Source organism: Saccopteryx bilineata, chromosome 2 (genome assembly GCF_036850765.1).
Source record: "Saccopteryx bilineata isolate mSacBil1 chromosome 2, mSacBil1_pri_phased_curated, whole genome shotgun sequence".
NCBI classification, from domain to species: domain Eukaryota; kingdom Metazoa; phylum Chordata; class Mammalia; order Chiroptera; family Emballonuridae; genus Saccopteryx; species Saccopteryx bilineata.
The window spans coordinates 186,512,280-186,537,829 of record NC_089491.1 but is presented as its reverse complement, the minus strand read 5'-3'; the positions used below and the strand labels follow the sequence as shown (position 1 = coordinate 186,537,829).

Here is a 25,550-nt window from a genome sequence, read left to right as displayed (position 1 = left end):
AAGTGGCATTGCAGCATAGACAATAGCTGCAGTTGATAACTGAAAATGTGTCCAGGTTGTTTGTAAAACGAAATAATTGTTTTATTTGCAATAAAACTCCTTCAAGCTCATTCTAGTAAATCTTGTTTCAAGTAATTGCGATACAGTTTGGATATTTATACGATATGTAATTATATTTTATTAAAATATATTTTTATTAAAATAATATTGTATATTAAAATTTTTTCACTCACATTTATTCATAAACAAATTACATAATAAAATTTTGTTTACTTAAACAAATTGTTTTTGTATTTAACATTTTTTAATTTTAATATTTCATCTGGCCTGTGAAAAAAGCTTTCTAATCTGGCCCGGGGGCAAAAACTGTTGGCCACGTCTGGTCTAAGGCATGGCACCACGACCTTCCCTGTGAATGCAGCCCACAGCCTCAGTCCACCTCACACCCAACCTCTGTGCAGTGGTTAAGTTTCATGTTGCCAAAGAATCCACTTAGGTGCTGGTGTCACAGGCAGATCCTCCCTACCTCTTTGTAAAAGACTGATTCTTTTGGGATGAATGCATGCAGGGTGGTTTAGATTTACTCAGAGAGGCCCAATGTTGTGGACTAAGCCTGAGGCTAGGAGACCCATGTCTGGGAGAAGGACTTGTAAATGGATATTCTGTAAATCTATATTCTGAGGTTTAAGTGAGATATGACAGGACTCTTCATTGGACTTGATTAAGGTTATGGGTGGGTCCGTGATGGGCACACAAAAAGACAAATGAAAGATATTTTCTAAGTTGTCCTCAACTTTTAGGATCTAGCTTAGTGTTCTAAATTATGGGGCTTCAGGAAGCCCGCTGCTCACCTCAGAACTGGACCAGATTCTCCTTGTAAACTGGGCTTGCGTTTGGTAATTCCAGTCTTCTTAGAATTTAGCTGATTATCTGGCTCCTAGTAGATGTTTCAGAAATAGCTGTTTGGTCAAATTAAACAAAACAGTCCTTTACAGACAGGAGACCAACCCATTGTCTGCAGAGTGTGTATTTATAGAGCAGCGACTTTCAACGTTTTCCATCTCACCACACAAATAAGCTAGTTAATAAAATTCCGCAGCACACAGAAAAATATATTTTTGGCTGATCTGACAAAAAAAAAAATAGGTGTAATTTTGATTCACGCACTCCAGATGGCTATTGTTGCGTTGGCTCTTGTAATTTTTTAAAACGTTTGACAACCTTAAGGGAAAAGAGGTCAGTGCCCCTGACTAAATAGTCAGGTATTGCATGTTTTAAACATTCTTCCGTCAGGCCGGTTGAAAATCGCTGCTCTAGACTGAAAAATGAACTTGTTGAGGGCTTGCAGAGGCAGCAGGAGGGAGCGCTGCTGCTCCCCTGCATCCCCACTCCTGGGCAGGCACGCTGCGCAGGAGAGGCCAGGAGAAGCGATGGGAGGGAACCTACAAGGGGTACAGAAAGGCTTCGTGGAAAAGTGACGTGAGGACCCGTGGAATGTGTCCGAGTAAAGGGAAGGAACCAGTACGAGGAAAGGAAAGCGTGAGAGGAGGGAAAACGCAGGCTACAATCTGGCACGGGAAAAGCGGAAAACAGGCCGGGAGGCAGCGGTCAGCAGCTGGTCGAGCTGAGGCGGGCGGCAGAGCTGGAATCAGGGGTCTGGCTGTTTTCCGACGGCCCTGAAGCCGCAGGTGCGGACAGCGGGCTGGGGGCGCGCCCCACCAATACGTACGCCCAAGTGAGGGATCTTGGGCCTGGATTGGTGCTAGTGCCCTCCCCACCCACCAGGAGTTGGACCCGACCCCAGGGCCCTCCTCCCCACCCCCCGCGGGTGTCCGCCCAGCCCCTGGTGCGGAGCTGGACCAGGGGTGGGGGCAGGATGAGTAACCGCTGGCCGCGGGCGGGCCGGCGCGGCAAGGCGGAGCGCGCCAGGCTCTGAGTGCTGCGCACTGGGCTCGGAGGCCCGGGGTCGTGCCCCGGCCGGGAGGGGCGGCACCGACGGCGATAAAAGGGCCGAGCGGCGCCGGCCTCCTTCTCCGCTCCGGGCTGCAGCGCTCCTCGCGGGCGGGCGGGCGGCACCGGAGCGGCGGACGGGGCACCTCCGGGAGGCAGGATGGCAGCGGCGGCGTGTGCACCCCCGGGCAGGCCGAGCCTGACCTCCATCTCGTCGGGGGAGCTGCGCAGCCTGTGGACGTGCGACTGCGAGCTGGCCGTGCTGCGGGTGGCCCAGCTGCTGCGCCTGCTACCCGGCGCCCTCCAGCTGCGCGGCGACCAGCTCACGGTGCCCGGGCTCGAGGAGCAAGCGGACGCACACGGCGGTTTCAACATCTTTGGCGATGGCCTCGTGCGCCTGGACGGGCAGCTCTGCCGCCTCGGCCGCTACATAAAGAGGTGGGTGCCGCCTCCTACCTGCCCCCCCCTCCCCCCCCGTCCTCCAGTTCCCGGGAGCCCCCACTGGCCTGGCCTCCTTGGTGCCGCGCGTCTAAGAGTGTTCTCACTGCTGACGTCACCGAGACCGCAAGCTTACCCCCCCCACCCCAGGCCTCCGCTTTTCTGCCCTTGGCCTTGACATATGCAGCTGCTCTTGAAGCCGCCCAGGGAAGGCTCCGGGGTGGGCACGGGGGAGAGCAGCGTGGGGAGCGCGTCACTGGCGGGTGATTTTCCTATTCTGACTCCTTAACTGGGTCAAGATGAGCTCAAAGTGGGGGCACACCCTTCGGAGTTGTTTACAGAGACTCGCTTCCTGGCTCTAGAGTGGGGGACGGGGGTTGGGGGAGCTCAATTTTGTGCACCACGAACCTTATCCAGTGAGGAGACCCAATGGAGAAGAGTGTAAAAAAGTTCAAAGTGGCCCTGGCTGGATAGCTAGGTTGGTAGAGCATGGTCCTGATACGCAAAGGTTGCCTGTTCATCTCCCTCCTTCAGGGACCGCACAGGAACAGATGGATGTTTGTCTCTCTCTCCCTTCCTCTCTCCTTCTCTCTCTCTCTCTTTAATAATAATAAACAAATTCCAAGTGTCTCATCTTTGGCCTCCCTTAGTGTTTCAGATAAATTAATAAATACACAAACTCTAGATGAGAAGAAAATAAAGCTCCATGAAGTCCAGCCCCGGGCCTTGTGTCTTACATTTGTGCGGTAAACTGACTGCCAGGAAGTGGGCAGTCTAGAGCTAGATTCAGAGATGAGTAGCCCGCCAGCGATGACAAAGCCTCTGCTACTGGGAAAGACAGCAGCACTTGCTGCCCTCTGGGTGAGATGGAACCAAAGGGGGCACGCAAACAAAATGACATTTAAAATGCCTTCTTCAGGCTGCTGGGAAAACCTTGCTTTTCCACACAAAGAAAATGAGGTCTTTGAATGCCTGAAAAGCCACTCCCTGACAAGAATATCTCCCTTTTTTAGTGAATTGAAAATTCCAACTCATGAACAGGGGCCTGGGAGGAACTGAATTAGAAATCTATTTTGCAAAGATTCATAAAGAAGTTAACCATTGTGTTTGAGAACGGAGTCTGAAAAATAAAAATGCCCAGAATTAATTAAAGCTTTTGATAGAGCCAGCTTCCCCTGCTTCGAACACCTCCTACGTAAAAGAAAATTAAACAGCAGTGGAACCCTGGCAGTGTAGAATCCAGAATAAATAATGACAAGGCAACACAGACTAGGGTGCAAACAATCAACAAATACAGCGTTCTAGTTTTCTAAGCAGTTGTGTGAGGGTTTTTGTACCATGGGAAAGAGCATGGAACTCCTGAGAAGAATTTGGGTGATGGAAGGAGCCATCTGTCTTCTTCTCAGGGGGAAGAAAGTAGGCCTTCTTATGGCAGGGAGGTAGGCCTTGTGTAACTGGGTACAAGGTCCGGAAGGATGACTGGCAGGGAAGCGGGTAGGAATGGAGAACCTGCCAAATAGAGAGGGAAGGCTGAGTTGTAGGCACCAGTGAGAGGTTTGCCCTCGTGGATCGGGAGGTGAATGTATAGTCAGAACTTAGATTTCCAAAGTTTCTGCTCCTCAGCTCTGCCAAATTTACCCAGTTGTCTTTGACCTTGAGACTAGCATACTACTTCCCCTCTCAAAATATTGCTCCAAAGCAGTGATTTATTCCCTCCCTCTCTCCTTTCCTTCCTCTCCCCCTTTCTTTCTTCCTTCTCTCCTTCCTTCAATAGGCTTTGGCCAGTTTTACTAAAGAAACATTCTGCATGATTTGCTTTTTACCAGTCTGTTCTGGCAGACTGCTAACGAGCACACAATCACCTGGGTCAATACCAGCAGTGTGGGTGCTCCAGGGTTTGTAGCAGGTTATGCCAAGTTCAATATTATTTCCAGAGTAGTGCTGGACACTAGTTTTGGCCAATATGGAGTAGTACTCTGCTTCAGATTTCCTAAGGTTGGGCAGTTGTTGGCAGTAATGACCAGCTTCTCTGCCTTATTTGTCATCTTGGGAGTTGGCCCAACCCTGGCACTTACGTTCCACTTTTCACAGCACGATGAGGCCTAGAGCTGACAGACTCTAGCAACTTTTTGATCTTTGCAGCCACCACATTCTGTGCGAGAAGGTGGCTGGGGGCCGGGGGGTTGGGCAGGAAAGTTAAGTGGTGATTCTTAATCATTTTGAACTGTATTGCTTTGGGGAGTCAATAATATGTACACCTTCTCCCCAGAAATGTAGAGGTGCATCTAGTGTTGCTGACCATTGGGTACTTTACAAGGTAGTTGGATCCAGGTTAAGAATCCTTGCTCTGCTAATTATTATTTTTTTCATTGCCAAATATTTTTGTGTGAGAGAAGCCCACAGTGTAAGCAAGATTTCTTTTCAGGGCCTCAGAAGTCTGCACTGTGGCTTCCATGGGGTCCTATCCCAAGGAACCTGAAATGTTCATAGCTACTGCTGCCAATACTCCTATGAGTTACTCCCTCAACTTAGTCCAATTTGTTGTCTATACTTGAGCATTTTCCCACATACATACCTGCTAAATAAACCTAAGGAAAGCTAGGGTGCTGGGAAGGTCTCCTGGTGGCCCCCAGGGCTTTAAAGCTCCTGAGAGCTTGCTTTTTTTTTCTGACTTCGTCGAATTTATGGCGAGGTCTTACTATTAATTTTTTCCTTCAAACTCTGGATTTCCATTGGTGTTGCAAACAAAACGTGCTTGGGATGGCGGGCAAATCAGCACTGGCTGTCACACACACACCTTTTTCCTGTAATGCAGCCTCTGTGAGGAGTGGTGGCCAGCCCTGGGCAAAGAGGAGCTGTAATCCCTGCTTTTCTGTCTTCTCTAGTATGAAAGAGGCTGCCTGGGTAACAAAAATAAGCCTGTCAGTAAAAACAGTGGCCACTAATGTTTGCTTGAGCACCAGGAGTGGTGCCGAGTGTTTCACAGGTCTTAGTTCACAGAAGTTTATGAAGTTGGCACTGTTGTGTCCCCTTTTTGCAGATGAGCAATTAGAATTGGGCGAGGTCAAGTACCGCACTGAACTAGGATGCCAGGGAGTGTGGTGCTAAGGAGCCTGTGCAGCCTTCTCCATGAACCCAGGTGTTCAGCAAACTGCCCCAGTCTGAAATCATTCTGCCCTGCTGTAGACAGCCGAGGATCTCTCAGGTTTCCTGAATCTACAAAATAAATAAATAAATAAAAATAATTGAAATCACATCAGCCAGTATTCATCTTGTATAATCAGCCTAAAAGCAAAAGTAAGTCCAGTGCTGTAAAGAAGCCACAACAAGCAGAAAGGTGACCTGGTCCTGTCTGGGTCCAACCAACTGTTAGGTGAGTGACAGTCACACTCACCTGGAGAACAGCACCAGGGGCACAGAGTGCATGGGGTTGGAGTAGGAGACTCGTGGAGGTAAACTGAGGACATGGAGGCAGGGCTGGCTCATAGTTAGATTTTTACTGGGGAGCCTCACCAGCACCACACAGTGGGAAGTGCTTGGGCTCTGTCTGCCTGCTCAGGCCTGCCTCAGAAGTGACCTTGCCTGAGGCCAGGCGGTGTGGAAGCAATGATAGCTGCACATACAGTGGGTAGCGTGGTCACTCTTGCCGCTGCTGCACTCAGCAGCTTCCTGTCCTGCCCTCTTAACTGGTTTTCAGCCTCGGTCCCTATGTCTTAGTCTTGGATTTGGTGACCTGCCCTGTTTAACAACCTCTCCCTGGGACACAGAGTGATACTGATGAAGTAATTGCCATTCTGTGTTGAGCTGTGATTTTTGTGAGAGTCATTCTCCAGTAAGTGTGGACTGGCAGGAGGGCCAGGACCAGAAGGTCTTGGCTAGAATCTGAGTTCTATTCTCACTGGCTTAGTGACTTGGAAAAGCTGCTTCATCTCTGTGACTCAGTTTCCTCAGCTGCAAAATGTGAATGATAATTCATCACACTCATGGAGTTGCTGTTCAGAATGAAAATTTAAGAGTCCTTAAAATAATTATTGTCACATACTGATTACTTGACAAACGTTAGCTTTTATATTATTGTTATTAAGCAGCCCCAAAGCCAAGTGCTTCACACACATTATTTAATCACATTACTTTAGCCACTTCATGGGGTACCTTTTTTCTTTTCTTTTTTAATTAAGTGAGAGGAGGGGAGGCAGAAAGACAGACTCCCATATGTGCCCCCACCGGGATCCACCCAGCGAGCCCCCTACTAGGCCATGCTGCCCGTCTGGGGCATTGCTTACTGAGCCACTTTTAGCACCTGAGGCCTCAGTGCCTGGGGCCAACTTGCTTGAACCAATTAAGCTATGGCCATGGGAAGAGAAGAGAGAGAGAAAGAAGGAAGGAAGGAAGGAAGGAAGGAAGGAAGGAAGGAAGGAAGGAAGAGAAAGAAAGAAGAGAGAGAAGGGTAGAGAAGCAGATGGTCACTTCTCCTGTGTGCCCTGACTGGGAATTGAACCTGGGACATTCACACGTCAGGCTGATGCTCTACCACTGAGCCAACCAGCCAGGGCCTATGGGGTACCTTTTATTGGCTAGATTCAACAGGTGAGGAAATGGATCTTGGCCAGGTTCAAAGTCACGGACACAGAGCTCAAATTCAGATCTGATGATTGAAAAGCCACAGGTCTCTGCTGCCTTCTCTCCTGCCTTTCTTCCTCAGGAGCCTTGCTCTGGATTTTCAGACACACTCTGATCTACTTCTTGCTTTCAACTTTCCTGGGCCTTGCCACATGCCTACCTGGAGGCCTGGACATTGTCCCTAGGGCTTGGCTAAGCCGTCATTTACTGGGGTCCCCATCTCCTGCTTTGCCCGCCCACCGCTGGGATGTTGGGCCTGACAGAAAACCCACTCTTCTAGCACCCAGTCTGTCTCAGCTCAGTCCCAGGACCCTCTCACTTTGCTTCTTCTTATTTAAGTAACTGGGGCATACCCCAGGGAAGAGTGGACACTGAGTGCAGAGAGCTGCATTCCTCCAGCATTTGTGTGTTTGAATGATTAACTAGTTTGTAAGCCTCTGAGTGGGTGGGACCATGTCTTACCAGTGTTTCCCAACTTTAAGTAAACATGCTGGTATCTTGGGGATGGTGGGAACATACATTCCAATTGAATAAACCTAAAGAAGGGCCTAGGAATCTGCAGTTTCACAAGCTCCCATATGATGCCAGTACTGCTAGTCCAAGGACCACACTTTAAGCAACAAGGTCTTAGACAGTCGTCATTTCATATCGAAATGGTGCATCTTCTTATCCATCTCTTCAGTGGACTACAATGGGTCCTTGCATTACAACACAGTTCTATTCCTACAACAGTGACATAACCCTAATTTTGGTACAAGTTGAAATACATCCTACCCTAAGTCACTTACCTATCCTAACACAGTTGTAAAATCATAATCTAGAACATAAAAACACAAGTAAGCCACAGAAAAAGGGAAAGAACATAAATACACTGTACTGTACGCAGAATTGAGTATTCTTCTGCCATGCGCGACCAAACAGGTTCACCCACATAGTCCGCAAGTATGACTCTTAACTGTGTAAGCCAAAACACTCACATCTCAATGTTTTAAAGTTTTTATGAGAATGAGCATAGTATACTCGAAATGTTGTATGTAAAGACTGTTGTAACACAAAGAGCCCCTGTATATGCTTCTTGAAAGCAAAAAACTATTTCCTTTCTTATCTGTGTCCCCGGTGCCCAGCATGTCGTTGGTGCTTAGCAAATATTTACGGCATGAATAAATGAATGAGTCATTCTATGCACTATCACGTTGTTTCACTGCACTGGGCATCAGTAATTGATGAACAAATGAATGAATGAATGCACGACCATGTGTATTCCGGATTCATCGCACAGGCAATGTAGTGATGAATCTAATTTTTTTTGCTTAATTTCACTAGGGTAGGGACAGAAGAAACCTGGGAAAAAGTAAAAGAGACGGAACAGCTTGAGGACTTAGGTGAGGCTCTGTATAAAGCTATCACATTAACACTAGAAACACGAGAAGGCCATCCTGCATGCTCCCAAGGGCAGAAGGTCCCTGCAGGCAAAGGATTATAAATTCTCAAGCAATTTCTGGGTTTACTATACAAGGACTATTCCAACATGTGTTTCTCCTTTTCCCTGCTTCTCTCCTCATATTTTTAAAAACGAACATACACCCTCAGATGGAAGCCACAGCTTTGACTTCCCATTCATCTTTGAGCAGTAAATTGTCAGCACCAAGGGGAATCTGGAGCAGCTTTTCAGGTCATGCTGCAGATGCTGTGCAGCCTGCAGGGAATCCAGAAAAAGGGGGTGTCTTAGAAGCGAACAAACAGGGTTCTTTCCTTGCCCTGCCTTTCGGATATTGCCTTATTTGAGCTATTCTCTTTAGCCTTCCAAATGGAAAATATGAGGATAGAAGTTGGAGCAAGGGAGCAGAAGGTCTTGCTAACTTATTTTTCAGAGGCTTACACTGTCCTCCTTTCCTGTTAACTCAATGAACCAGCCCTAGGTGAGTGTCAGAAGCTTATAGAGCAGGGGTCCCCAAACTTTTTACACAGGGGGCCAGTTCACTGTCCCTCAGATCATTGGAGGGCCCGACTATAAAAAAAACTATGAGCCCTGGCCGGTTGGCTCATCGGTAGAGCGTTGGCCTGGTGTGCGGGGGACCCGGGTTCGATTCCTGGCCAGGGCACATAGGAGAAGCGCCCATTTGCTTCTCCACCCCCACCCCCTCCTTCCTCTCTGTCTCTCTCTTCCCCTCCCGCAGCCGAGGCTCCATTGGAGCAAAGATAGCCCGGGTGCTGGGGATGGCTCCTTGGCCTCTGCCCCAGGCGCTAGAGTGGCTCTGGTCGCAGCAGAGCTACGCCCCAGAGGGGCAGAGCATCGCCCCCTGGTGGGCAGAGCTTCGCCCCTGGTGGGCGTGCCGGGTGGATCTCGGTCGGGCGCATGCAGGAATCTGTCTGACTGTCTCTCCCCAGAAAAATACAAAAAAAACCCAAAAAACAAAAAACAAAACTATGAACAAATCCCTATGCACACTGCACATATCTTATTTTAAAGTAAAAATATCAAAATGGGAACAAATACAATATTTAAAATAAAGAACAAGTAAATTTAAATCAACAAACTGACCAGTATTTCAATGGGAACTATGCTCCTCTCAATGACCACCAATGAAAGAGGTGCCCCTTCCGGAAGTGCGGCGGGGGCTGGATAAATGGCCTCAGGGGGCCCCATGTGGCCCGCGGGCCGTAGTTTGGGGACCCCTGTTATAAAGCTTTGTTCACCCCATGGCCAGGATTACAGCTACTAATCATGTCTGTGAGCATCTACTATGAGCTCAAGTACATGCCAACACTACTTGCACTGCATTGAATCGTTGGACATTATCTTAATACTGTTGTATCCCTTTACAGATTGGGGCCCAGGTACAGAAGAGTTAAGTAACTCACTCAAGGTCACAGTGGGTTGTGGCTGTGGGGCTGAGTTCATACAATCTGTCAATTAAGGCATGAATTAGATCTTTTCATTTTGAATTTCTATGCTCTCCATCACAGTGTTCTGCTTCTCAGTCTTTGGATTGGAGCCACGTGTAAAAAGCTTCAGCCTAGAAGTATTCTGGGGTTAGGGTAAAAGCGACAAATAACTGAGAGTTTAAAGAAACCACATTAAGCTGTTTGCTTTTCCTCCCTAGTGATAATGACAGCAAATATAATAAGTACCCAGTACACAAAAGCATTATTAGCAATTCAAAAATGTGCACGATTAAAGATGAAATAACTAGTACCTAATACAGTCTAGTAAGGCCCCTCCTAAAATAAAACAAATTGATTGGATGTCAGATATTTAAATATTTGTGAGACTTAGCAACTCTGTCTTCAATCTTTTTGTATTTTGGTGACTCACCTATCCAGATTTTGTAACAGTGACTTCCAAAGGAATGTTCATATTTCTTTATTTCACTGGAATTCAGCAGTGTTTAACAATTGGTGTTTGACCAGGAGGCTGGGAATAGATGACCTGAGGAGATATTCTTATTTGTGACCAGTTCAGTAAGGAGGGATTCACCACCATCTCTGTCTGTGAGTCCCATTATCGCAACTCTCAGGTTAGCTGCATTCCTGCATGTCTGCGGTAAAGGGAAACTGACACGCTCTGCTGTGACATTTACAGGCCTGTGAAGATTCTAAAAGTACCTCTGAATCACCAGAGAAAGATTAAATTATGTTGAGCATAATTTTATTATTCAAAGGATCATATTAAATTCAGACTCTAAAAACATAGGATGACTCAGAGGTAGTGACCCATTGAAGTCAGCCTGGGGCTATCCACGGGCCCCACTGCCCGCTTCTCTGAGCATGCCGAGACACGGTGCTGTGACCCGGAGCGTTCTGAAGAGCCTTCCACAGGATTCTGGAATGGAAGGGTTATTTTCACACTTAGTAATCATTTCTCAGTTGAAATTTTTGTATTTTCTTACTGATAATACAATGTCAGTAGATTGTATAGGCAGAGACATGTATTGTCATATATGTCATCAGAATAGCAATCAAAACTACAGATTTTCTGGCAGCCCTGGAGAATGACAATCAGACCATAGATGCTGAGAGCAGAAGAGTCGCTCTGAAGGAGATAGTGCAGGAGTGACTGCAAATTAACTCCGTGGTAAATCGGGGAGACTGCAGAATCAACCTTGGCTGGCTCACAGGTGGCACCTGACTCCTGCTCTAAAGTCACGTATCTGACTTTCTGATGTGTAATCCACTCAGTCTTTCTCTTGTTCTATTGCTAAAGAGTTTTCTTCCCTTTTTCTCCCTCTGCCTCCCCCCTCGCCTCTTCTGCAGCCACAGGCCCCACCTCTCTTCCACCCAGGCCACCCTTGCCTGCCTGATGGCAGAGGGGGCGGAGCGCTCCAGGTGCCCTCTCCCCATTTCCGCTGCTTGTGCCCTGAGCTCCTCAGATGTGATAAAGCCCACGTGATCGCCTCCCTGGCATCCAGCCCATCTTAGGTACTCAGGGTATGTCATTAAGTGAATGAGAGAGTGGATCTAGCAATGATGGCCCCTTCTCCTTCTTTGCCTCCTTTCTCCAGCACCTATTAGCAGTTGGCTGGCTGTGACAAAGAAGAACAGGAAAGTCCTTTCTCTGCTGATGTGGACCACACGTGCCCCTCCCCTCAGGTGCCCCACCTTAACCCATTCTCCCTGAACCCTGCTCTGCCACCCCCGCCCCGAGAAAGGGCCACACAAAACCCTCGGCCTGCACTGTCAGACCCAGTTCATCCCCCACTCTTCTCCACTCCCACCCTCTTCTCCCCAACACCTGCCCTCCTCACCAACACCCCTGAACATCACACCGGCACCCCCTTTCCTTCCCATGTTCTTCCCAGCCACCTGACCACCACCGGTGCCCATAGGTTGGGAAAGCGGAGGCTGCATTAAAAGTGTGGTGAATCAGAAGGCAGGGAGCATTTTAGAGGCTCTGTCAGGGATCAGGTTTTAAAAGCTCTCAAAATCAGGACTGACAAGCGCAGAGAAAAGATAGCGACATATAGTTCTAAGAAACCAAGCTGGGTGACAGACAAGCAGAAGCTGTGCTTTTCTGACTCGGGGGTGGGTGTTGTCCTGTGTGCTCATTACCCAGGCCTGGGTTGGGGGTTTGTCCACTGGCCTAGGTGGGTTGTGTGATGTTGCGAGGGGAGGGAGGCCACAAGAACTTGGGCCACAGCACCCTGCTGCCGGGAGCTCCCCAGGGCTGTGATTTTCATGTCATACACCGAAGGACAATAAGCCAGAGAGGCACGCTGGAGCTGTCTGTGCTTTTAACCAGGTGTCAGAAGCAGACGTGCTGCAGTGTAGCAAAGGCAGCCCACGCTGTTACTTGGTTGGCCGTTTGCTCGGCACAGGTCTCCACAGCTGGGGTGCCGGTGGGACCAACTCTGCAGTGAAGAGAGACTGTGGCAGTGCATCCTCAGCCTACTGGACTGGGTGCCAGTCAGACTGGCTACATCGCCATGGAACCAGCGCTTGGGTTTGGTTAGAAAATTAGTCATCCTTTAAAAAAGAAAATCCAACTGTATGCTGCCTACAGGAAACTCATCTAAGTAACAAGGATAAAAACAAATTCAAAGTGAAAGGCTGGAAAACAATATTCCAAGCAAATAACACCCAAAAAAAAGCAGGTGTAGCAATACTCATATCGGATAATGCTGACTACAAGACAGGAAAAGTACTCAGAGACAAAAATGGCCATTTCATAATGGCTAAGGGGACACTGAATCAAGAAGACATAACAATTCTTAATATATATGCACCAAACCAAGGAGCACCAAAATATATAAGACAGCTACTTATTGATCTTAAAACAAAAACTGACAAAAATACAATCATACTTGGAGACCTCAATACACTGCTGACGGCTCTAGATCGGTCATCCAAACAGAGAATCAACAAAGACATAGTGGCCTTAAACAAAACACTAGAGCACCTGGATATGATAGACATCTACAGGACATTTCATCCCAAAGTGACTGAGTATACATTCTTCTCCAGTGTACATGGATCATTCTCAAGAATTGACCATATGTTGGGCCACAAAAACAACATCAGCAAATTCAGAAAAATTGAAGTTGTACCAAGCATATTTTCTGATCATAAAGCCTTGAAACTAGAATTCAACTGCAAAAAAGAGGAAAAAAATTCCACAAAAATGTGGAAACTAAACAACATACTTTTAAAAAATGAATGGGTCAAAGAAGAAATAAGTGCAGAGATCAAAAGATATATACAGACTAATGAAAATGACAATACGACATATCAGAATCTATGGGATGCAGCAAAAGCAGTGATAAGAGGGAAGTTCATATCGCTTCAGGCATATATGAACAAACAAGAGAGAGCCCAAGTGAACCACTTAACTTCCCACCTTAAGGAACTAGAAAAAGAAGAACAAAGACAACCCAAAACCAGCCGAAGAAAGGAGATAATAAAAATCAGAGCAGAAATAAATGAATTAGAGAACAGAAAAACTATAGAAAAAATTAATAGAACAAGGAGCTGGTTCTTTGAAAAAATCAACAAAATTGACAAACCCTTGGCAAGACTTACCAAGGAAAAAAGAGAAAGAACTCATATAAATAAAATCCAAAATGAAAGAGGAGAAATCACCACGGACACCGTAGATATACAAAGAATTATTGTAGAATACTATGAAAAACTTTATGCCACTAAATTCAACAACCTAGAAGAAATGGATAAATTCCTAGAACAATACAACCTTCCTAGACTGAGTCAAGAAGAAGCAGAAAGCCTAAACAGACCTATCAGTAGAGAAGAAATAGAAAAAACCATTAAAAACCTCCCCAAAAATAAAAGTCCAGGCCCTGACGGCTATACCAGCGAATTTTATCAAACATTCAAAGAAGACTTGGTTCCTATTCTACTCAAAGTCTTCCAAAAAATTGAAGAAGAAGCAATACTTCCAAACACATTTTATGAGGCCAACATAACCCTCATACCAAAACCAGGCAAGGATGGCACAAAAAAAGAAAACTACAGACCAATATCTCTAATGAATACAGATGCTAAAATACTAAACAAAATACTAGCAAATCGAATACAACAACATATTAAAAAAATAATACATCATGATCAAGTGGGATTCATCCCAGAATCTCAAGGATGGTTCAACATACATAAAACAGTTAATGTAATACACCATATCAACAAAACAAAGAACAAAAACCACATGATCTTATCAATAGACGCAGAAAAGGCTTTCGATAAAATACAACACAATTTTATGTTTAAGACTCTCAACAAAATGGGTATAGAAGGAAAATATCTCAACATGATAAAGGCCATATATGATAAACCATCAGCTAACATCATATTAAATGGCACTAAACTGAAGGCTTCCCCCCTTAAATCAGGAACAAGACAGGGTTGTCCACTCTCTCCACTCTTATTTAATGTGGTACTAGAGGTTCTAGCCAGAGCAATCAGACAAGACAAAGAAATAAAAGGCATCCATATCGGAAAAGAAGAAGTAAAGGTATCACTTTTTGCAGATGATATGATCCTATACATCGAAAACCCCAAAGAATCCACAAAAAGACTACTAGAAACAATAAGCCAATACAGTAAGGTCTCAGGATACAAAATTAACATACAGAAGTCAATAGCCTTTCTATATGCCAACAATGAAACAACTGAGAAGGAACTCAAAAGAATAATCCCCTTCACGATTGCAACAACAACAAAAAAATACTTAGGAATAAACATAACAAAGAATGTAAAGGACTTATATAATGAAAACTATAAACCATTGTTAAGGGAAATCGAAAAAGATATAATGAGATGGAAGAATATACCTTGTTCTTGGCTAGGAAGAATAAATATAATCAAGATGGCTATATTACCCAAAGCAATATACAAATTTAATACAATTCCCATCAAACTTCCAATGACATTTTTTAAAGAAATAGAGCAAAAAATCATCAGATTTATATGGAACTATAAAAAACCCCGAATAGCCAAAGCAATCCTAAAGAAAAAGAATGAAGCTGGGGGCAGAACAATACCTGACTTCAAACTATATTATAGGGCCACGACAATCAAAACAGCATGGTATTGGCAGAAAAATAGACACTCAGACCAATGGAACAGAATAGAAAGTCCAGAAATAAAACCACATATATATAGTCAAATAATTTTTGATAAAGGGGCCAACAACACACAATGGAGAAAAGAAAGCCTCTTCAATAAATGGTGCTGGGAAAACTGGAAAGCCACATGCAAAAGAATGAAACTGGACTACAGTCTCTCCCCCTGTACAAAAATTAACTCAAAATGGATCAAAGATCTAAACATAAGACCTGAAACAATAAAGTACATAGAAGAAGACATAGGTACTCAACTCATGGACCTGGGTTTTAAAGAGCATTTTATGAATTTGACTCCAATGGCAAGAGAAGTGAAGGCAAAAATTAATGAATGGGACTACATCAGACTAAGAAGTTTTTGCTCAGCAAGAGAAACTGATAACAAAATAAACAGAAAGCCAACTAAATGGGAAATGATATTTTCAAACAACAGCTCAGATAAGGGCCTAATATCCAAAATATACAAAGAACTCATAAAACTCAACAACAAACAAACAAACAATCCAATAAAAAAATGGGAAGAGGATATGAATAGACACTTCTCCCAGGAAGAAATACAAATGGCCAACAGATATATGAAAAGATGCTCATCTTCTTTAGCTATTAGAGAAATGCAAATCAAAACGGCAATGAGATACCACCTCACACCTGTTCGATTAGCTGTTATTAGCAAGTCAGGTAATAGCAAATGTTGGAGAGGCTGTGGAGAAAAAGGAACACTCATCCACTGTTGGTGGGAATGTAAAGTAGTACAACCATTATGGAAGAAAGTATGGTGGTTCCTCAAAAAACTGAAAATAGAACTACCTTATGACCCAGCAATCCCTCTACTGGGTATATATCCCCAAAACTCAGAAACATTGATACGTAAAGACACATGCAGCCCCATGTTTATTGCAGCATTGTTCACAGTGGCAAGGACATGGAAACAACCAAAAAGCCCATCAATAGATGACTGGATAAAGAAGATGTGGCACATATACACTATGGAATACTACTCAGCCATAAGAAATGATGACATCGGAACATTTACAGCAAAATGGTGGGATCTTGATAACATGATACGAAGCGAAATAAGTAAATCAGAAAAAAACAGGAACTGTATTATTCCATACGTAGGTGGGACATAATAGTGAAACTAAGAGACATTGATAAGAGTGTGGTGGTTACGGGGGGGAGGGGGGAATGGGAGAGGGATAGGGGGTGGGGAGGGGCACAAAGAAAACAAGATAGAAGGTGACAGAGGACAATCTGACTTTGGGTGGTGGGTATGCAACATAATTGAACGACAAGATAACCTGGACTTGTTATCTTTGAATATATGTATCCTGATTTATTGATGTCACCCCATTAAAAAAATAAAATTATAAAAAAAAAAGAAAAAAAAAAAAGAAAATTAGTCATCTTGAAGGAAGCTAATTTACACTTTGTACCTGCCTTTTGTCAGCAGTGCGAGTAGAGATCTAGAAAGACAGCTTGGAAAATTTGTAGAGTAGGGAGAGAAAGCTGACTTACCAGAAGATAGAGTCACGATGTAAAAGCTCTTCTCAGGCTGGAATGGTGAGTGAAACCCACAGAAGTTAAAATCACAGAGCCCAAGGGAAGTCCAACATCAGTTTGTGTGTGTGTGTGTATTTTTTAATTGCACAAGCTCAGGGTCAGGCAGATATGAATTAGTTCATATGAGTATTTGGTTATGTGTAATCTATGGAAGGGACTGGATTGGTTTTGGGATTAGAGAAGGGAAGAGGGAAGAAAGAAAAGAAAATTGTCAACCTTTTAATAAAACGGGATGACTGTACTGGGGAAGACCCAACTAATTCCACTTACTGAGTGTAATTTGTTCTCAGTGCAGATAGAGAGCTCTGATAGCTTCAAATGAACTCTTACAGTTCCAAAGACAGACAGTCCAGTCACCATCTGAGAGTCAAGCATTGGTGTCAGGCCACCCCAAGGACCACAGCCATCTTTTTTCTTTTTTTTTTTTTTTTTTTTACAGAGACAGAGAGAGAGTCAGAGAGAGGGATAGATAGGGACAGGCAGACAGGAATGGAGAGAGATGAGAAGCAGCAATCATTAGTTTTTCCTTGCGACACCTTAGTTGTTCATTGATTGCTTTCTCATATGTGCCTTGACCGTGGGGCGACAACAGACTGAGTAACCCCTTGCTCAAGCCAGTGACCTTGGGTCCAAGCTGGTGAGCTTTGCTCAAACCAGATGAGCTGGAGCCCAAGCTGGCGACCTCAGGGTCTCGAACCTGGGTCCTCTGCATTCCAGTCCGACGCTCTATCCACTATGCCACCGTCTGGTCAGGTGGACCACAGCCATCTTTGAATTGTATGTTGATCACAGTTGACCAAGAGAAAGAGGGAGCTTTATTTATACGATACAAAATATGGTTGCCTCCTCAAGAACACATTTTAGGGGACTTCTCTCAAAGGGACTATGGATGTGGCAGGCAGCTATCCAGCCATTCCTTCCTTCCTTAGCTGGGCAGGTATATTACATTTGCAATTATCTCTGCTTTTCTCATAGATATGTGGAGCTGACCAACTACTGCGATTATAAAGACTATAGAGAAACTATACTGAGCAAACCAATGTTGTTCTTTGTCAGTGTACAGACCAGAAAAGATGCCTCAAAAGGTCAGTATCTAAATATTTTGATTTGGTTCTGCCTTGCTGGGCTGTGGACTTTGGCATGCTAATGACATAGAACTTCGGTATGGAGATAGAGGGGTGGATGTCGGCTTGTGACAAGGCTGGAGCGAGAAGCCTGTTGTCAGGCCATCTGAAGAACAGCATAAGCCTGCAGAACAAATCTCTACATAAGTCTGAGACAGTAGCCATCTGTCTTTGAATTTTATTTCATACTTCCTGTCAAGGCAGGAAGTGATTTGACATTCTGCAGGGGTTTCAGCTTGCAGGGGTTGTAAAAGTGCCTGGAGTGAGGGAAATGATGGCAGCATGTGATACTGTCTACGACATGTGAGACACTTAGGTATTCCAGGTCTGCTCTATCAAGTGTCACTTGGCACAACAGCCCCGCAGAGCTTACTCAAATGGGAACCTTTTTGAACATGAAATTTGGCACTGTTAATAATTCTGCTGGGACTAACTCAGGCAAACTAGGATGCATGGTCATCCTACCTGTGAGGTACATATACTCTCCCCATTTTATAGATGAGAAAACTAAGATAAAGAAAATAAGTACCTGTAGATGCTTTAATGTCTCATGCTATGATATTTGAATTTCAATTTTAGAAATGTCTCTTTCTGGTTTCTTCCAAGGAATCAGATTGACTACTAATAGCTATATTAACTCAAATTCCAATATGAAAATATTTCAATTTTCCCTTCTTCCTGCTGCTCAGAGGGACATGTGGGGGAAATCATAGACATAATGATAGAAATAGAATTTCTGAAACTTACTTATACATAACATTCTTTAAAGTGAGTGCAAGGTGATAAGAAAAAGTCTATAAATTCCAAAGAATTTTCAGTCTTAAACATTCAGTCTCATCCAGATTTCTGGAGCCGATTCTCTGCTCATTTCAATCAGAATTATTCACATTTTCTGCTCACTTTGTAATTCAAAATCTGGATGCCCTAGGCAGGAGGGGCTGGGATCAGCACACAGTAACTGCAATGCTCATTAAAGCATTTGAGCCCCTGAACTTACTTAGCTCGGTAATAGTCAGGAATCCAGAGGATTCTCTAGGGATATAATTCCTGGTCTGCCTCTCAGGAGGAATCTTAAGTAAGAATAAAGAGCCTCTCTATTTTAACTTTTTTTTTTTTGTATTTTCCTGAAGTTGTAAATGGGAAGCAGTCAGACAGATTCCCGCATGCGCCCGACCGAGATCCACCCAGCATGCCCACCAGGGGGTGATGCTCTGCCCATCTGGGGCATTGCTCTGTTGCAACCAGAGCCATTCTAGCACCTGAGGCAGAGGCCATAGAGCCATCCTCAGCGCCCGGGCCAACTTTGCTCCAATGGAGCCTTGGCTGCGGGAGGGGAAGAGAGAGACAGAGAGGAAGGAGAGGGGGAGAAGTAGAGAAGCAGATGAGCGCTTCTCCTGTGTGCCCTGGCTAGGAATAGAATCCGGGACTCCTGAATGCCAGGCCGATGCTCTACCATTGAGCCAACCAGCCAGGGCCTCTATTTTAACATTTTAACATCAGTTCAGGAAAGTAGGTGTCAGGCTACAAAAGGCACACAGTGGTGTAACTATTGTGAAAGGAGGTACAGAAACCCAGTGCTGGTTCATTGTGAGGGAAGCCATGAAATGAAGAAAGATTCTATGATACAAAAGCTTAATCAAGATGGTTATGTTTAAATTATGAAAATTGTGATTAAGGTAACACAATGTCCAGCCCTGCTGCTACCCTGAACTGTACTATTGTACAAATTAGAAAAAGCCACCATTAACTCAAGACAATTTACTGACTCTTTCCAGAAGATTGGCATAATAAATACACACATAGCAAGGTCTGCGAATGTGAATGTCATCTTTCAGAGTTGTATAGCCAGCCATGGAGCAGGCTGGCCCTGAGTGTGAGCCTCAAGGGCCAGGTTTGGTTTGTGTAAAAGTTAATTCAAAGTATAAAATAGCTTGTTTGTTTACTTGTTTTGTTCTGTCTCATCTCAAAGAGAACATAGAGTAGTTTCTACTGAAAGTCCCAAAAAAGTAATTTGGGAGAAAGACAGGGGTAGGAAAATTAAGATGAATTTGGCCAGTGCAAAGGTTAGTTCAAAATGTGTTCCTCAAGGGTTGACGCGTGTTGCTGGTGAACCACAGGTTTGGCGCTCAAGCAAAGGCAGAATGTTGCGTTCTCACAGTTACCTATGCTGGTTCGTGCTGTTTAGCAGAGGCCAATGATTTGTTATATATGTGTCTCTCTAGAAGCAGTGCTTGAGCAATTAAGGAGTTACTGGGGGCTGAAAAGTTAAGGGGTGGTTGGTTAATAATATTTCAAATTTTTGAAAGAGCGAACAACCTTCCCTTCACTTAGATGATTTAGGAGTGGTCAGAACTGGATATAAGAGAATACCCCCAAAACCAAACCAAGACAAACAACAACCCACTGTGCAGGGCACACACATGGTGTAACTTAAGCAGTGGGAGGGACTTCCCTTCCCACCGGGGATTGTTGGGCACGGAGGAGAGTCCGTCTCAGATTGTCTTGATCCTTAGCACTCTAGACCAGCCCTTGGCAGAATGAAAGCCATCTCCCTGGCTGAGAGAAACTGGGGGTGGGGGCAGAAGGCAGCCTCCTTTCCTAGACTTGGCTGATTTTTTCCTTTGCACATGAGGACATGTTGGTGACAGCCAAGCTGGTGTCCAAATATCCAGCAAGGTGGTGGCATGAAACCATCCCACGTCTCCTGCGCTGCACACACACCTGGAGCTCAGTCCCCACCTCTGATAATGATGGCTCATCCAGATTTTTGATTTCCCAGACAAAAGTGACAAAGTGCAGTCTTGGAGGTTCTGCTTCCTTCATATTTGCAAAGCTCTCAGAAATGTTTCTAGAAATCTGGTGAGGTTTTGTGGTGAGGGAGGCTAAAATTGAATAAAATCAGCAAGTAAGGTGGGAATCACTGCTTTGTCCGACACTCAGAAGTTTGTTTATGTCACACATGCACACTTCTTTTTGAATTCTGCTTCCAAATTTCTAGAAAGAACATATGCCTTCCTCGTGAACACAAGGCACCCCAAAATAAGAAGACAGATAGAGCAAGGGATGGACATGGTCATTTCCTCAGTGATTGGAGAAAGCTACCGGCTTCAGGTGAGTGCTGGCCTATCTGAATCCAGGACTATGACCACACAGAGAGGGGCTCAAGCAATTCACGTAGGGCTGTTCCTAGAGCTCAACTATAACTTGGCTGCATCCAGACATAGATGTTTTTTGTTGCTTTTTCATGAGTGAAGTTTCTCACAACTTATTAGAAATGGGGTAATAATAAATGTCAACTTGATCAACACTTCAAGGTCTGTAGATATAACATGATCTAACACATAGGTCTGTTTTGAAAAACAAAGCAAATAAGGGGTGTGATGTTTTGACATTTGAGTAGTTGTTATTTCTATAATACAATTCTATAGTAACAAAATTCTAGGATATATTATATGTCTTATATAGGATATAATCAAATAACATAATGATTAGATGCATGAAATTTATCAAATGTTTTTCTTTCAGTTTGATTTTCAAGAGGCAGTAAAGAATTTTTTCCCTCTGGGAACTGAGCTGGTTAATGGAGAAAATTTGAGCTTTGCCTATGAATTCAAAGCCGACGCACTATTTGATTTCTTCTATTGGTTTGGGCTCAGCAATTCCACTGTAAAGGTGAATGGAAAAGTTCTGAATTTGTCGAGTACAAGTCCAGAAAAGAAGGAGACAATTAAATTATTTCTGGAAAAAATGAGTGAACCATTAATCCGAAGAGGCAGTTTCTCTGACCGAAAATTCAGTGTAACTTCCAGAGGTAGGTTAAAAATTCTTGTAATGAAAAAGAAGGGTAGAGTAGTATAATGGGAAAGGAGAGTCAGTGAATGGAGAAGGTGAAGCCTCTTGCTAAAGGGGAGATACAATATATCACATTGTTCAAAAGTAAGAAGTGAGACCTGTTTACCACCAAAAAGAAATACAGTGACTTTTCCTTTTAGGTTCCTTAAAGTTTCCTAACATCAAAGCAACATTGTGCAGCATACCCAGAAAATAATTTTTAAATATATTATTTTAAATACATATTGATGCTCCTTTGAATGCTATTAACATTTATTTAAATGTTATGAAAGAATGATGCTTTCTTGATGTAGATATTCTTGGCAGCAGGATGTGAACAGAAGTCTCAGCTGGAGGAAATGTCTACAGCAGGCGTAGTCAGCCTTTTTATACCTACTGCCCACTTTTGTATCTCTGTTAGTAGTAAAATTTTCTAACTGCCCACTGGTTCCACAGTAATGGTGATGTATAAAGTAGGGAAGTAACTTTACTTTATAAAATTTATAAAGCAGAGTTACAGCAAGTTAAAGCATATAATAAAGGCCCTGGCCAGTTGGCTCAGTGGTAGAGCGTTGGCCTGGCGTGCAGAAGTCCTGGGTTTGATTCCTGGCCGGGGCACACAGGAGAGGCATCCATCTGTTTCTCCACCCCTACCCCTCTCCTTCCTCTCTGTCTCTCTCTTCCCCTCCCGCAGCCAAGGCTCCATTGGAGCAAGGATGGCCCGGGCGCTGGGGATGGCTCTGTGGCCTCTGCCTCAGGTGCTAGAGTGGCTCTGGTCGTAACATAGCGATGCCCCGGATGGGCAGAGCATCGCTCCCTGGTGGGCAGAGCGTCGCCCCTTGGTGGGCGTGCCGGGTGGATCCCGGTCAGGCGCATGTGGGAGTCTGTCTGACTGTCTCTCCCCGTTTCCAGCTTCAAAAAAATGCAAAAAAAAAAAAAAAAAAGAAAAAAAAAGAAAAAAAGCATATAATAATAATTACTTACCAAGTACTTTATGTTGGATTTTTGCTAAGTTTGGCAGAATAAATCTTTATAAAACAATTTACTATGGTTAAATCTATCTTTTTATTTATACTTTGGTTGCTCTGCTACCACCCACCATGAAAGCTGGAATGCCCACTAGTGGGCGGTAGGGACCAGGTTGACTACCACTGGCCTACAGGGTTGATAGCTGTCAAGTTTACAGCAATACAAAATTGGAAGGGCTCTCCAGAGTTTGTAAGACCACAGAATAACTTGAGAATGCTTCGCTGGACAAACAACCTATTCTCTGTGCTGCATTCTGGACTTTGGTATCAGTGCCTCCTCCCTAGGAATTGAGGAGACTTTTCAGACTGGTGTGGCTGAGCAGGTGACACCAGTGACATCTTCTCTGAGCCTGTTCTTTCTGTCCTGCGCTAGTGGGACTGGAAAGCAACTTCCTTGAACCAAAAAATTTGCTGCTAATTCTAACAAACAAAACCAAACAAATAAAAAACATCAGTCTATGAACCAAGAGTTTTCAAAAAGATCAAATGTGGCCTGACCAGGCGGTGGCGCAGTGGAGAGAGTGTTGGACTAGGATGCGGGGGACCCAGGTTCGAGACCCCGAGGTCGCCAGCTTGAGTGCGGGCTCATCTGGCGTGAGCAAAAGCTCACCAGCTTGAACTCAAGGTCGCTGGCTCAAGCAAGGGGTTACTCTGTCTGCTATAGGCCCGTGGTCAAGGCACATATGAGAAAGCAATCAATGAATAACTAAGGTGTCGCAACGAAAAACTGATGATTGATGCTTCTCGTCTCTCTCCATTCCTGTCTGTCTGTCCCTATCTATCCCTCTCTCTGACTCTCTCTCTGTCCCTGTAAAAAAAAAAAAAAAGTTCAAATGTAAAATACAGTCTTCATTAATTGTATTTAATGACAGTTGCTTTCTTCCGATGTTTATAACAAAATGCTTACTCTAGCTATTCTAGCTACTCTAGTAGTCCATCTGTCTCTCTTTCTCCCTGTCTCTCCCTCCCTCCTTCCTCATCTTCTTCCTTCCCTCTTCCCTTTTGTCCCTCTCTTCCACTCTCCCTGTCCCCCCTTTCTCCATGTTGCTTTAGCTCTCTCTGTCCGGGTGTTCCTTACAAAGATGCCTCTGTGCTCTGCTCCACTGCAACCATGGAGAGGGGAAGATGAGCTTGCCTTATAGTGGCGGTCTGAGATACCTGATTCCTCCTGTGACACCCCTCCAGCCTCACCCACGGACTACAGCAGCCTGGCCGGATCTTACTGTTTTACCATCACTCACTCTCTGTCTTGTAGGCTGTGCAGGGTGTCCATTGCCATCTTGGGGACACCAGATGCATGTGAAGTTGGGCAAGGCTTCCTTAAGATTTTCTCTGAGCCAGCTCCAGGGTCATTTTTACTCCAGAGCAGTGGGGAAGGATTCTTCAAGGTGACCTGAGCAGTCATTTTGCATGGCAGAGGGCACAACCGTGATGCACAAGTGGCCCTGGCGAGTGTGCTCAGCTAAGCCTCCACTAGCCCTACCTGGGTGTATCATCAGCCCAGCTCCACCTCCGCTGAAGACCTGGGTTTTGGCCGAGGCAGCCCCAGATGTGGGCCTTTTGTCATCAAGTGAGAAAGGATTCATACATCTCACTACTAATCCACTTCAGCCCATGAAAAGCAAATGACAAGCCACATCCTACTGGTAAACAAATTATACCCCATCTCTAGTGAGCTTTGGAGTATTTCTGAGGAAGCTAGGACTCTGTCTCAGTTACTGAAAAGGTTCATTGCTGTGTGAGTTCTCATGGCACTGTGGCCTTGCCTCTGTTCTTCAGGGGAGGTAGTAATGCTAGTTTATTTCTTTCAGGTTCAATAGATGAAGTTTTTCACTGCAGTCTCTCACCCAGATCATCTCTGACAGAGCCTCTTTTGGAAGAGTTACCATTTCCAAGTGCTCTGGAATCAGAAGAGACACCTAACCAAGTTTTCTGATTGGAATGAACCTGCCCCATCTCCATGGCAGACTGGCTGAAGGCTGAGGAGAGGTGGGAGACATGGGAGGCAGGCCTTCCACCTGCTGGTCCATCCTGCTCCTCTGAGCACTCCTCTCTGGTTCATGGTGCTGCCCTGGCAGGCCCCAGGCAGCTGTCTTCAGGCCCCATGGCTGGGGTATCTTCTCTTTTGAACACTTCTCCAAAGAGACAGAGGTAGTGGCAGGGTCCTGCTGCACCGAGTGCTTTGTGTAGGACCTTGGCACCCTGGGAGTTCCCCCAGCAGCCTTTGCAGGACCAGTCCGACCTGGGCGTTGACCGTGATGCTCTACAAATCAGGGTTTGGCCTTCTGCTTGGCTCGAGACACCCCTGTCTGGACCTGAGCTCAGCCAATATGGGCTTAGTTTAGTTGTGGCTGTTCTCTGCAAACCTAGCTTGGCAAAAAGTCTGTGATGTCTTTCACTGAAAGGCAGGTGTGTTTCTCATCCCGCCTCTAGAAGCACCATTCCAGGTGAGGTTTGCAGGCAGAATGGCCAGGCTGACAGGATGGCAACCCTGCCACCCGCTGCCTAAAATTTGAGTCCCTTTGGCCTTCTTCATAACAAAGTGGTCTGTGTAGATAGAGACCAGGGGACGTGCAACCAGACAGTGACAGGGGAGATAATGCATGCAGCAGTATCCTCTACTGAAAGCACATTATGTTAATTGGGTATTTAAAAAATACTTTTTAATTGAATTTATTGGGATGACATTGGTTAATAAAGTTACAGAGGTTTCAGGTGTACAATTCTACAGCACATCATCTGTATCTTGTATTGTGTGTTTACCACCCCAAGTCAAGTCTCCTTCCATCGCCATTTATTCCCCCTCTACCAGTTGGGTATTTCATATAAGCTTTTAGCAATCCTAACACTAAATCAAAATAGGAGAAAGCTGTAGTATTACCGCAATATGTTGTTACATCAGTGTATTTCTCACCTCATTGCTACAA

General features: G+C 44.8%; 1 protein-coding gene across 1 annotated transcript; it reads left to right on the top strand.

The window, feature by feature from the left end:
• The first annotated feature begins 1,447 nt into the window (after nt 1-1,447).
• Nucleotides 1,448-25,550, top strand: MEDAG (mesenteric estrogen dependent adipogenesis). Its single transcript, XM_066258912.1, has 5 exons — nt 1,448-2,388; nt 17,616-17,725; nt 20,763-20,875; nt 21,290-21,575; nt 24,435-25,550. The coding sequence occupies exons 1-5, from the start codon at nt 2,111-2,113 to the stop codon at nt 24,557-24,559; spliced, it is 912 nt and encodes a 303-aa protein (XP_066115009.1). The 5' UTR covers nt 1,448-2,110; the 3' UTR covers nt 24,560-25,550.

Coding starts and splice junctions, on each gene's coding strand:
- MEDAG (XM_066258912.1), top strand. CDS start 2,111: ATGGCAGCGGCGGCGTGTGCACCCCCGGGCAGGCCGAGCCTGACCTCC. Junction 20,876..21,289: donor GAGAAAGCTACCGGCTTCAG/GTGAGTGCTGGC, acceptor TTTTTCTTTCAG/TTTGATTTTCAAGAGGCAGT. Junction 21,576..24,434: donor ATTCAGTGTAACTTCCAGAG/GTAGGTTAAAAA, acceptor TATTTCTTTCAG/GTTCAATAGATGAAGTTTTT.